Below are 13,764 nucleotides of genomic sequence, written 5' to 3' on the forward strand. Positions count from 1 at the left end.
CGGTGCAAACATTATACAGCAGTTAAAATCAATGAATCACACACACACACACACACGCATCTTGAAACTATTACGTTTAGTCAAAAGATAATTTGCAAAATGCTACATAAAGAATATTATGTTAAAAAAAACAAAGTAGTACATATGTATATAAATACATAAATAGGTAGTAAAGGTGACCTTAAACCAAAATTATCCCCTTAAGTCTTCTTTGAACAAAAAGAAAAAAAAATAGCTTATTTTAATTAGTAAAGTACATCTGTTTTGAGCATCATCCTCTTTTAAAGAATTATCTATGTAAGATCGAATTGACAACGGCAACTCAAAAGGTTGGATGGAAAGTTTAGGGGGCAGTGAGACTAAGATAATGGTGGTGGTATAACTTGGAAAAGCATGGCTAGAATGGTAGTACAAGCTGTAGAATGTAACCAATAACCAATGTCATTGAATTGTACATGTGGAAATTGTTGAAATGGTGTATCTATGCCTGTGTATACTTTCACTGTAATAGAAAAAATTTTTAAATAATAATAATTAAAAAAATACGTAGTTAAAAGTATAAAAACATGGGTGGAAGCAGACCTCTTAACTTCAGGCTAGTGGTTTCCATGGAGAGAAATGAGGAAGGTATCAACTGTATTTGTAAGATGTTACGTTTTCAAAAGAGCAGCTCAGCCTTCCATGCTATTAAATTGATGGAGAATCTTATATTGTTGTTATTTTTGGAGGAAACAAAGAGACTGATTTTTGAATATGTGCTCAATGGAAGAAAGAGCTTTAGGATTTCAATTTAAGTTTTAGTGGGAGAATAAACTAAGTGAGCCCCACCTTTCACTTAGGAGAGTCTGCAGCCCAACTGGAAGTTTGAGAGAATTCCATCTCTGCGGGAGCTGAGTCTGGTTAGAGGGGGTGCTGCTTATCCTGAAGATTCTGCAGAGTCACCCCTGATTTTTTTTTTTTTAATGAAATTTGACAAATAAAGTATGTACATGAAGGCTCCCGTAGGATGGCCTTAATTTGTGCTTAGGAATGTGTAATTTTATCAGGGTCTCTGTAATTAGATATTGTGCAATAGAATAAAAAAGCAAATACTGCTTGTTCCATGGCAACAACGGCCTTTAGTACCTCACTATCTTTGAGATAACGAAGGTTTCCATAGACACACGTCTCGCTTGGGATTTTTAAAATAGACATCCAAGGAGAAAAGGAAAGTTTCCCAGTTGGTTTTCCCCTATTTTTGAGAGTGTATATATGAATATGTGTTTTGTTCTTTTCTTTTTATTTTCCCTCTTAGATTCGGGTTGTTTTTCTCCTCTTTTATCTGTCTGACTGTAAGTGTGGATATTGAGGGTGTTATAGCCCTAGAGAATAATGTCCATGCTTAAGCTGGTATTTAGTGTAAAGAGCTTTTCTTTTGAATGTAGAGAAAAGAATTAACATTGTGATCACTTCCTGGGCCAGGACTGAAGAAAGCTTTGCGGGGAATGTGGTCTGTGTTCTCCAGAGGAAGCACTAACATACTAGGGCATGTATTAGAGAAAGCAAGCTTATGGAGGGCAGAGAGCGGGCCCCTGCCATCTCTGTGGCCCCGGCATCCAGCATTGCCTGGCACACAGTAGGTGCTCAATAATTAACTCCCTGCTGGTTAGCTGATCAGATAGAGGAAGACAGCGAAATTCAGTAATTTCTAAGAAAAGACTCTGCAAGATGTATCTTTGCTTCTAGACTACAGGTCAGATGCCTGTGGGTGCCACGTTGGTAATGTATGCATGGGGTGCAAGGCTGGCCAGATGTTACCTAACAGGAAGTTATGTGGCCTGGGATGAACCAAAGTGTGTGTCCTATCTAAGACTATTCAATCCAAGCTTTTTTAAAATGCCAGCCTAGCCAAACAATACACACTGCATTTCTGCATTGTTTATGAAAAAAGCTAATTCCAGTACTGTGGAGTTGCCAAAGGTAGATGGCCAAACCCCAAGCAGGTTAAGGATCATTCCTACCAAGTACCAGTTTTAAGCGGTGACTGTCTAGGGGCATTGCTCTCCATCCACTAAGTAGTAAGACTTTGGGCCAGGCTGGTTCTGTGTAGAGCCAGCCCTGGAAGCACCAGGTTCTTTTTTTCCCATAAGCACTGGTATCTGGTTGAAATCTATCGGTGATGATCATCAAGGGCAGCCTAGAGAGGGAAAAGCATAGCCAGCAACGTAGCCTGCACCTTAAGGGGAAGGGTGGATGGAAGGCAGAAAAAGTAGCCCAAGGCTTTGTGGTCTGCTGATACCTCTGTGACCTCCACATCCTCGTTTTAAACACCAGCTGGTCAACCACTGCCTTCTGGCCAACGACTGCTTTCTGTCCAACCGCTGTTTTCCCGGGGTGATCTCCTAGAGTCTGATTAACCGCATCACCAAAATAAAGCCTGATTGGTTGTACATAAACATTTCCAGTAGACATCCTCTTGACCACAGACCTTTGCTTTAAGAACTTTTAGCCCAGTTGCTTCCTGTTGGAACACATGGATGTTTTGCTGAAAGATACACCTAGGCTGAATTCTAGGAACTATTTCTTTGATCTCATTCATTTCATTAATTGCATTTAAGAGTGTGATTGAAAATGTTATGGCAAAGCCTTTTGCAGTTTTATTAGCATTAAGCAATTTTTATATGTGGCAGTAAGTTATACATCTTGAGAGAATATTAAAAACATTTTAAGAGGTGAAGAGAGATACTGATATGTGGTGAAGGGGCTGTGGAGCAGACATAAATTATCCCTGCAAATGCTGTAAATGTGTTTGTAGAAGCAGAGAAATCATACCATACCTTGGACTTACAGAGCATTCTCTTCTAAATAACTCAAGGGCAGTTAGAGGCATTGTTTTATTTATCATCTTGTGGTCCCTGAGAGGTAGGGTGGAGCAATTGTAAAACAAACTATTCAGCACCTTGCTGGGTATCATGGGTGAGCATTTTAGATGTTATTTAAAATATTGTCCATTTCTTGTAAAATCTGTAGTCTCATCGAAGGCAATTATGGTGACTTTTGTCAATAGGAACAATAAAAGGGCTAAAAGCATTCGTCTCTCCCTTAAAAAGAAGTGGAATAAGAATGTGGGACTCCCCAGTGCCATCCTAGAGGTTCTGCATTTGAGAATAATGCAAAAAGCAAGCCACAGGAAAGGATGGATTTAAGACCACATAGGTAAGCGTTGCTCTGTAGCTTCTCTCGTTGGCTGTACAGTCACTTTGAGGTATTTAAATAGAGCAGCCGATACCTCCTTTGCTCGGCGGTAAGTTTTCATGATGGTTGAGTAGAAAAGGTCTGGCAGCTTTTTCTAATGGCTACAACTTGCTTAGTCTTCTCCAACAGGTACCACAAGGGTGACTGCAAATGTTTAGGTACATCTCTTTAACGACTAAAGGGTTCTTTTATCTCAGGATTTTGAGAGAACAGCAGATTTCTCCTCTCAGATTGAGAAGAATCAAAGTCATGGAAATTACCATACATCGTACCATCGATTCAGTTCCAACTCATAGCGACCCCATAGGACAGAGTAGAACTGCCCCATAGGGTTTCTAAGGAGCGGCTGGTAGACTCAAACTACGGACCTTTTGGTTAGCAGCTGTAGCTCTTAACCACTGCACCACCAGGGCTCCAATTTACTATACATAAAAAAACATAAACACCTATCAACCGAAAACAGGTATAGAGAAACCGTGGTAGTATGCAGTTATGAATAGGTTGTAGATGTTCATTTCCAGTTCCCCCCACTAAGCTGTCCTGAAGCCCCATGGTCAGGAGCACCTGGGGCAGAGTCCCACCTGGCTCTGACCAGAGCCTCCTCCTTTGTTGTTATACTGGTTACATTTTGTCCTCTGATCCTCCTCTGTGTCTCTTCCTCCTTCGTGCTGTTTTAATTACACTATTGACTACTCTGAAGCAGAGCTGATACCGTAATTACAGAGGAATCTTAGTCTCACCAGCTGAAACTGCTGGAAGAGTAACTAGCAGATTTCATCTACTGCATTTCTCTTGGCCTAACACTTTCTGACCTTTGAACTATTTGAAAAATCTTTTTGAAAGCAGCTTTGGAATATACCCGATAAAAATACCTATTCTCCTCTGCTATGGCAGCCAAGGTTTTACAGGGCCCACTTGCTTTGGGTACATGAAGAATAGCTTTCAGACTCAATATCTCCTCTGTTTACTTAGAAAAAGTAAACACTGGGATTGTTTCTGGTATCACGCTCTCCAGCTACAGTATCAGCATATTGGGCGGGGAGGGGATACTATAGTGCCCGGCTGGGGTTCTGCTGTTAAACTCCTTAAAATTCATTTCCTGCGCGTTAGAGTACCTTGGCAGTCTCCTGTGGCTTCGTTTTGGTCCTTCCATTCACTCACATGGACTTTCTTTTTCCTAATTACTTTTTTTTTTTGTATGACAGAGGTCTATAGTTAGTGGACCCTGAAACCATATTTTTCAAATTAATAAGTAAGATATGTGGCCTAAAAAAGATTTTTTTTCCTGATATATATGTGTATTTTGCTTAAAACTTTGACAAAAGTAAAAATTAAGTTGGATTTAGTTATGGATTAGAAAATCACCTTTTAAAAGGAAGCCAAAACCCAACTACTTCTGTCGAGTCAATTTCAACTTATAGTGACCCCATAGGGTTTCCAGGGCTGTCAATCTCTACGGAAGCAGACTGCCACATCTTTCTCCTGCAGAGCTACTGGTGGTTTTGAACCACTGACCTTTCAGTTAGCAGTCAATTGCTTTAACCACTGTGCCACCAGGGATCAGATTACATGAAGTAGACACTGCCCTACCAAGATGGTGACACAGGGCCATTCTGTTTAAAACATACAAAATGCCTTATTGTATTATCAACTGTTAAACTCAACGATTTATTTTTGCAGAAAGAATTCTTTTGCCAGGTTTATATACATGAGAGAAATAACCAAGAAGCTTCACTCTTTTGGATAGAAAACATAATAATAGTAAAAGCCTTAATCCTAAAACGAGAAAGAACTGATGTCCCCAAGTCACTTTCCTCAGCTCTGGAAGGAGACTGAGGTTGTTTGTTCGTTTGTTTGTTTGTTTTAGAATTACTGTTTCCAGAATAGTAGACAGTATGCAAATCCTAGAAAGAGTTTATTCTGTGTTAAAAAGTCAGCAGTTTACTTCCAGGGTAATTGTTTGCTCTTGAGACCAAACCTATCATTACTAAATCTGAGAGTTTTATAGCACGCCGTGCACTATTTGCAAAGAATTTTTTCCATCATTTTTTTTTTCACAGGCCATTCCATTATGCAATTCGGTGATGAAAATTAGCTGTTTTCTCCTAGTATGGGAAAAGAGTCCGGGCAAGGGCACCAATAGAATTTTTTTTCAGATTTATGTTCTGCCGACTTCTACCCAGAGTTGAAGTAGCCCAGAGCGGAGTAGGATTCTTCTCTGTGCATGTATTTATATGAAAAGAATTTGGTATTTCTTTCTCTCATAGATGGGAAAGCCTCAATTTCAGCATATATCCATGACTTTGTGGGGCTTGTAAAAGAGAGAAAAAAACCCTCCCAGGAAGCAACCGTTTAGATCAAAGTGAATCAAACCAACAGAGAGAAAATTTCAACGAATCCTTCCCAGGGACAAGTCTAAAAACAAAACAAGGACAGTATACTCAGCACAGGTGGGAGACAGGGAGACAGACATCTGATGCATGTACACCTTCATGTGACTTGATATAGCCCCTGTTATTACATAAATGTGTAAGCTGGACCACCAGAGAAAATAGGACTCGCGTTCTATTGACAGCGTTGCACTTCTGTAGACAAAGAAAACGTTGGGCCAAAAGCAAGGATTAGACCTTCCTTGAAAAATGGGAGTGGAGGACGACCAAGGGGGAAGGGACTGTTTACTTCTCAGGAAGTTATGAAATCTCCTATGTAAAACACAGTCATATTTTCATTATTACTTGATTTAACACCCCAGGAACTGAGTCCAAGCCAGCTGTGATTCTCAAGCTGTGCCCTGCTCACTAAAATCCCCCCCTCTTGATTCAGACTCACTTCTGCCATTATTAGCTACTGCCCGGCCAATTGTCCTTAAGTGCATTCTCTGTAGAATTCAAGAATGTGCCTATTTGGTGCTCCCAAGAAGGTTCTTTTTAGTAGCATATTTTATATTTATAGAAGTAAAAGTCCACTGTAGATATTTGGGGAATTCTGAGAGTACAAAGAAAAAATACATGGCACCATGATTCCATCATCTATACATTGCTTCACTGTTAGCACTTTAGTGATATGAAGTTGTTATTATTTTGTAAGCATTCTAACTGATCCTGAAGATACCAGGAGCAGAAGAAATCACCATGAGAAGAGTACCTGAGGTGTCCAGACCCCCTCCTTGAGAACAAAGGCCATGTTTTCTCTGCCTTGGTGCTCTGGCTAATGACCAGTGGCTGGCACGCAGGGAAACACCATGTGTGCAGAATCCAATAAAAAACAAAACCTGTTGCCATCGAGTTGATTCTGACTCCTGGCAACCCCATGTGTTGCAGAGTATAACTGCACTTATAGGGTTTTCATGACAGTGACCTTTTTGGAACCAGATTGCCAGCCCTTTCTTCCGAGGTGCCTCTGGGTAGGTTCAAGCCACCGACCTTTCAGTTAGCAGCCGAGCACTTAACTGTTCATGCCACCCAGGGACTCCATGCAGGGTCCACAGCCTGGGGTTTTCAAAGGAGGAAGAAGGCAACAATTTAAAATAGGTCTGTTATTAGCTGCCGTCAGGTTGGCCTTGACTCATGGCAACCCCATTCACAACAGAACAAAATGCTGCCTGGTCCTGCACCCTCTGCATAATTGGTTGTGGATCAGACCATTGTAATTCATAGGGTTTTCACTGATTGATTTTTGGAAGTAGATTGCCAGGCCTTTCTTCCTAGTCCATCGTAGTCTAAATCTGTTGAGCATCATAGCAACATCCAGGCCTCCACTGCCAGACGGGTGGTAGCTGTGCATGAGGTGCCTTGGCTAAGGATTGAACCCAAGTCTCCTGCATGAAAGGCAAGAATTCTAGCACTGAACCAACACTTCCCTCGTAGAACAGGCGGAGGTGAGAGGAAATGTGTTAATCATTTTTTCTCAAATATGAACTATAGGGTTCGAACCACCAACCTTTCAGTTAGCACTGTCTTAGTTGTCTAGTGCTGCCATAACAGAAATACCACAGGTGGATGGCTTTAACAAAGAGAAATTTATTTTCTCACAGTCTAGTAGGTTACAAGTCCAAATCGAGGGCACAGGCTCTAGGGGAAGGCCTTGTCTCTGTCAGCTCTGGAGGAAGGTCCTTGTCTTCAGTCTGCTCCTGGTGCTGCTTTCTTGGTGGTATGAGGTCCCCAACTCTCTGCTGCTTCTCTTTCCATTTATCTCTTGAGAGATAAAAGGTGGTACAGGCCACACCCCAGGGAAGCTCCCTTTACCTTAGATCATGGAAGTGACCTGAGTAAGGGTCATGTTACAATCCCAACCTAATCCTTTTAACCACATGCAAAGATTATGATTTATAATACGTCAGGAAAATCACAAAATGGAGGGCAACCACACATGGCCCAACCAAGCTGATACATTTTGGGGGGGGACATAATTCAATCCATGACACTGACCTTTTTCCGAAATTGTCTAAACATGTCAAAAATGTATTCATAAGATGATTCAGGGGCAGGGGTTGAAGAGAAGGTAAGATGTTACCGAGACTCCGCTCAGAAGATGAATTTATTTACCTTTTTGTGGCAAGTCTTTAGCACCCATGGCAGAAAGATGCCTGCTTGAGAAAGTCAGGCTCCCAGGAGGTGAACAGAGCCCAGTGCTGTTTCAAGAGGGGCCAGTGTCCTCCACAGCTGGGGCCACCCTCTCCACCTTGAATATTCAACTTGAGGTTGAGTGAAGTTTGAGGAAGGTAGTGGTAGGGTGGGAATATTTGGCATCCAGACCCTCATAACCCACCAGGGCCTGTACATTGACCGAATGTCCCTGCCCGAGTAGCGCCCATAAACAGATTACAAACCCACCATTCGTTAATCCCAAGACAGTTTTCTGTCATTTAATTAGAAAATTCATCTTATTTTGCCTCCAGGCCCTGTACCCTTATTGCATTTGCACATATTTCAAAATGTTTCAAGTACTGACCAGATAACATTAATGAATATATTAGATAGGCAAACGCTTTTAAACAAAAAAGAATAAACAGACTTGTGTATATGTATTAAAAAAAAAAAAAAGTTAATTCAGTCTGGAGCCAAACAGGTAATTTTCCCTTCAGCATTTTTTCAGTCAGCAAGACAGGTTGGCCTAGGAGTGCAGTCAGCCTGTCTGCAGCGTCTGGCCTGACTTGCATACCAGGGTCAGATTTTCTTCAGGAACAGACAGCGAGATGATCTGATTGGCTCGGGGCCAGAGCATGCTCACAAGGGCTGCTTTGATGAAAGGTTTCTTGGTAAGTACTGTACCAAAAGCAGCCTGCCACCCTCCTTTCAAAGATACCCATTTAGAGTAATTCCCAGAAGGGGGGGGGATCGTAGCAAGAAAAAGAGAGAGTGGAGGGGAGGAGGGAGAGAGAGCGAGCCGAGCTATGGATTACCGCAAGAATAATTATGCTCCCTGGCGTAGAGAAAGGGGGAAAAGTTATTACAAGTAAACTGCTGGATGTTGAAGTAGCTGGCTGGCAACTCTGCAAGAACATAAGGAATGTGCAATTAAGCTCGTTAAAACATCATCATTATGCTTATCAATCTTCTTCCAAAAGGGGTGGGGCGGAGCAGTGTGTTAAGGCATGACTGCTTTGGCAGATAAAGATCCAGGGCTACCTAGTTGCTTCTCTCAGCAAACAAAATAAGCTATTCAGTTCTGCGCAACATTTACAGCGAGGTGGGCTGGCTCCAGCCAGCACTGGAGTCCTGCCTGCATGCTGGGAGAGGCATCAGGAGGCTGGCTCCTTTCAGCTGGCATCCTTCCTTTTGCTGTGTTCTCCATCAGCAAGGCAAGTCTTTAGTAAGCGCCTACTATATCTACTATATGCCCAATGCCGGTGTTGAGGGAAATGCAGAAATATGACCTAGGATATGAGCTCTGCTCTCTAGGTGCCATTAGCTTAGTTGAGAAAGGGAGAACATAGGCATTCATTCGTTCATGCATTCATGTATGCAACAAATATTTATGGAGAGCCAGTCACGTATAGGTGCTCTGCTAGGTGTTATGGGTACAGGGTGACCAAGGAGGACACAGCGCCTGCCCTCACCACCTGACAGGGAGACAGTCAAGCCACAGCCTTAGTGCTGAGGGTGAGAGTGCCACATGATGAGTGCTGAGAGCAGGAAGGTCAAGGCCGAGGCAGTGAGAACACTGGGCAGGAGTAACTACTGCAGACAAAATCTGCTCATTTCCTGTACTAGATTTTAAACTCTTTGAAGAAAAGCACAGTACCTCTCTTATGCTATAGTTTCGCTTTGCTGCTATTATTTTTAATGACATCTTTAGAAGCACCTCGGAAGGAAGACCTGGCAATTCACTTTCGGAAGGTCACAGCCATTGAAAACCTTTTAGAGCACAGTTCTACTCTGACACGCGTGAGGTATCCATCAGTTAGAAGCGACTCAGTGGCAACCGGTTTGGGTTTTTGTTGTTGTTTTAGTATGAAAATAATGTGTGTTTATTGTTGAAAATTAGTAACACAGAGAAAAATTTAAAAAGAAGATAAAAATCGTCTGTCCTCCCACCACCCGATGATGCCCACTCTAATAGTTGGCTATTTTTTCTCCCAATCTTTTGTTTTTATTTTTGTTTGTTGCAAAATCGTATAAATAGAATTATTGTCTACTTTTTCCATTCGACATATTGTAAGCATGTTCCGTATCATTAAATACGCTTCAAACCATTGTTTAGAATGTGCAAAATTTAACAGATCCTGAGCTGCCGGCCATCTTGTTTGTTTGCAGTTTTTCACCATTATAAATAACATCACTCTTAGCATCTCTGTATGTAAATACAAATCATCACCTCTTTCATATCCTTACAGTTATTAGCAGGTAGCATTTGTTGAATAACTACCTGTAAAACAGAAATCCTGGCGGCGTAGTGGTTAGGTGCTACAGCTGCTAACCAAAAGGTTGACAGTTCAAATCCACCAGGCGCTCCTTGGAAACTCTCTGGGGCAGAAAAGCTTTATAACACCAGACAGAGGATAATTGTGGGGTCCACACTGGAGCTGAGTCAATCTGGAGAATAGGGGCTCACCATGGATTGGAATGAACAAGAAGGCATCATACAGGAGGTGGAACTGGGCTGTGTGGCTGTATAGAGTCCTGTATTGTTGCGGATCGTCTTGAAGTCCCCAGCTTACACTTTCTTCTGAGCATCTATAAGGAGTACCTCTTTTTCTTTGCCAACTCAAGCTTGGGGGCCTCCATCACCCATGTCTACAACACATGTTAAGCTCTAGTTCAGTGATTAAAAAGACAAATTCCTGGACCTCATCCAGACCTGATAAATTAGAACCTATGGGGCAAAGTCTAGGAATCTGCATTTTTAAAAACATCCCTAGGTGGTTCCAGTGCAGGTGGTCCAAGACCCAACGATGCAGGAGGAAGCACTGACAGCCGCTGGGATGCTGGGCAGCATAACTGTTAAGAGCAAGGACTCCAGGGCAGAAAGAATCTATTGGTACAGATCTTGACCCTGCCACTGCCCACTGCGTGGCCATGGGAAAGTCGCTTTGCTTAAAGAACCTGTTCCCTCACCTGTAAAAGGATGACGGTACTAGAACATCCCTCCAAGAGCGTTAGTGAGGATTAAATAAGGTGCTTAGCCCAGCCCACAACCTGTTCTCAACAAAAATTTTGATGGTTTTTATTACTGTTATAAATAGCATTTCCCTTTAAAACCTGAGTCGCAGGTGACCTCTCTCATGCCTTTAATAATCTTGGCTAGAACCGAGCTCACCAGTCCAACCCTGTTTGGTAAAAGTGACCTCAGAGATCAGCCACCCTGCAAGTCTGCTCTCGTCTCTTCAGCCGGTGCCCACTCTTCTTCCCAAGCCCTGCTGGCTACCCTCTACAGGCATTTTGATTGGTAGCAGTGCATCCTTGGTTGGGAGCCAAGTTTTAAGCTAAGGTGGGAGGAAAAGATAAGCCAGAGGAAATGCTGATGTGAAGAGGTGTGGCTGGAGAAATACCAGTACCCTCCAAGACTGGAGGGAGCCAGCTCGAACTTTAATTCCTGGTTTGATCAAGGTAGCGTAAAAATGGACCCCAAAGGTCTTTAGATGGAAAACTAGGTTTCAGGTTTCACATATTAGTTGTAGTTAGAGCCAAATGTTCATTCCACTCAAATTGTGTGGGTGAATAACTTTCCTCTCACTGCTGAAGTATCGTGTTTTTAGCTGCTAATAAACTTAATAAAATCCATTTCTTATTTCCCCCAGTGTATTAAGTGTATTCGTTCACATGCACTGCTGAACCAACGCACGGTGACACTGTGTTAGAAGGTATTTTTGTTGGAAACAGACAACGGACACAGTTCAACTGCAAAACGCTTTTCAAAGAGGTTTCTTTTCTCCAGTCTCAGGCTTGCAAAGAGCCATTTGAATTCAGGGAATCCTCCCAGCCAACCATAAAACCTACACAAAGTATGAAGGAATTTTGTTTTACTGGTTCAAGAAGCAGATTCAAAGGAACTGCGTGCTGTTCTACACCCACGGACGCTCCCACCTGTCCTCAGGCCCCCCTAACCTCCCATTGCCACTAATGGCTCCATTTCCTCACTGTTTAGAGTCGGCCTGGATCAGAACACTTAGGGTGCATTTCCAGGTCTAACCCCAAGTATTCTTAAAGCCCTTGGTGATTGAATGCGGATGCTGAAGCCAAGCAGAACAAACAAGGATGCCCTTCGAAGAAGTGATGGGTCCGCTTGGTCTGTGGAGAGCAGCGCGAGGAATAATGGAGCCATATAAGCCCAGCTTGGAACAAGCCAGAAATAAAGAAGGAGGATAATAAAGATATAAACAAGGAGAACTATGTATAAGTCCACAGGAAGAAATAGACCCTAGGGAGGTGGCAATAGATGTGTGAATGATTTCAAACTATTCTAAAATTTTATATATTCGTTTTCTCTATCGTAAATCTAAAATTTTATCTGTTCTAAAATGTTAAAACATGGTGTCGAGATTCATCACAGTGCCTGTGTTTGTGGAATGTTAAGTATCAGCATGTGTGTATTGGGGCAGAGGCAGGGATGAGATTTTATTTTAAGAAAAACCAAAGAGTTGGAAAACAATCCAGACATTTGTTGATCTGCAATATTGATGAAGTGCACATTTGATTTAAGAATGCAGAAATAGGGCACGGTTCCTTTCCTTATCTGTCCTGCACTATTTTTGTGATAATTGAATCAATTTTACATGTGAACATTCACGTTTGGGTTTTTTTTTTTTTTTTTTTTTTCAGTATAAAAAAAGATAAAGTCATTCTCCTTTTGTGCTTTCTTCTGGGTCTAATCTGCTCTCGGTATAACTCAGAAGTGATTAGGTTTAGGACACACCCTACACTGCTCCGGCCTCATTAACATAAAAAATAAAGCCCTATTTCCAAATAGCATTATATCCACAGGTATGGGGTTAGGATTCCAACACATATTTTGGGGGTTTGGAAGGACACAATTAAATGCATAGCAGTGACCTATTTACATTTGAAGATCTCTATATTAAACTAAAAAAAAAAAAATCCATATTTTCAAGTATACGTGTAACATTTACCAAGATTAACCATATCCTGAGCCATAAAACAGGCTTCAATAAATTTTAAATAATTAAAAAAAAAAAGTCAGCCTATTGATCAGATTCACGCATACCATGACTGACTGCGTGTCTTGAGGAATCAGCTGCTTTTTAACAGAGTAATCGCAAGATCTTTGCTCTTCTGTGAGATGAAAAGCTAGAAGATTTCAGTGCCATGCCGGTGTTTGCTGAAGTGCTCACCCTTAGATTGTGTGGGGCTTATCTGCTGGTCTAATCGGCATGGCCCTCTTAAATAGAGCTGTCTTAAAAACACAGATGTGCCCGTAAGATTTGTTTTAATTTAGGCCTAACAGCTTTAGGATTACCCTCAAGACTATATCGTCAGGCTTTTGTACAAACAGAGCTTACACAAAACTCCCATTATAATGGCAGTGTGGTGGGGGAAGCCTTATTTGGTTGATTGAGTTATGATTGTATAGGGAACAAATAAAGGCTTTCTTTCCTTAAACATAATGGTTATGTCTTACTCTCACTAATAATGCCACATTTTCTTTTAAAAAAATATTTACACAGCCTGACGTTATTCTCAGTGTCAGAGCAATATGTTACCTCTAGGTTGAAATCCAGTTTTAATCCTCCAAGCTAGAAAAACAAGTTAGATTCTACACAACTGAATTTCAATACTGTTAGTGCTGTTGCTGTATTTATTACCAGTGTTGGTGCTGGTGACTCTCCCGGTATACATATTGTGTGTGTGTGTGTGTGTGTGTGTGTGTGTGTGTGTGTGTGTGTGTGTGTGTGTGTGTGTGTGTGTGTGTGTGTGTGTGTGTGTGTGTGTGTGTGTGTGTGTGTGTGTGTGTGTGTGTGTGTGTGTGTGTGTGTGTGTGTGTGTGTGTGTGTGTGTGTGTGTGTGTTGGTGCTGGTGACTCTCCCGGTATACATATTGTGTGTATGTGTGTGTAGTGAAACTTTTAAGAGCC

The 13,764-nt window shown here is 41.7% G+C and overlaps 1 protein-coding gene across 11 annotated transcripts in view; it reads left to right on the forward strand.

Annotated features, from left to right (window-relative positions):
• The window catches only part of VTI1A (vesicle transport through interaction with t-SNAREs 1A), a 378,820-nt gene that overhangs the window by 302,460 nt on the left and 62,596 nt on the right, over positions 1 to 13,764 (forward strand). Inside the window, exon 10 of one of the 11 annotated variants that reach the window (XM_049855520.1) lies at positions 3,047 to 3,065. The exons of 8 other annotated variants lie outside the window; for them this stretch is intronic. Coding sequence is in view for 2 of the 3 variants with exons in the window: in XM_049855510.1 (XP_049711467.1) it covers positions 3,047 to 3,185 (139 nt within the window). In the remaining variant the exon portion in view is untranslated. Of the gene's footprint in view, positions 1 to 3,046; positions 12,483 to 13,764 lie in introns of those variants that run through there. 2 more of the 11 variants (XM_049855510.1, XM_049855512.1) reach the window with 2 other exon arrangements.

Source organism: Elephas maximus, chromosome 16 (assembly GCF_024166365.1).
Source record: "Elephas maximus indicus isolate mEleMax1 chromosome 16, mEleMax1 primary haplotype, whole genome shotgun sequence".
Classification (NCBI taxonomy): Eukaryota; Metazoa; Chordata; class Mammalia; order Proboscidea; family Elephantidae; genus Elephas; species Elephas maximus.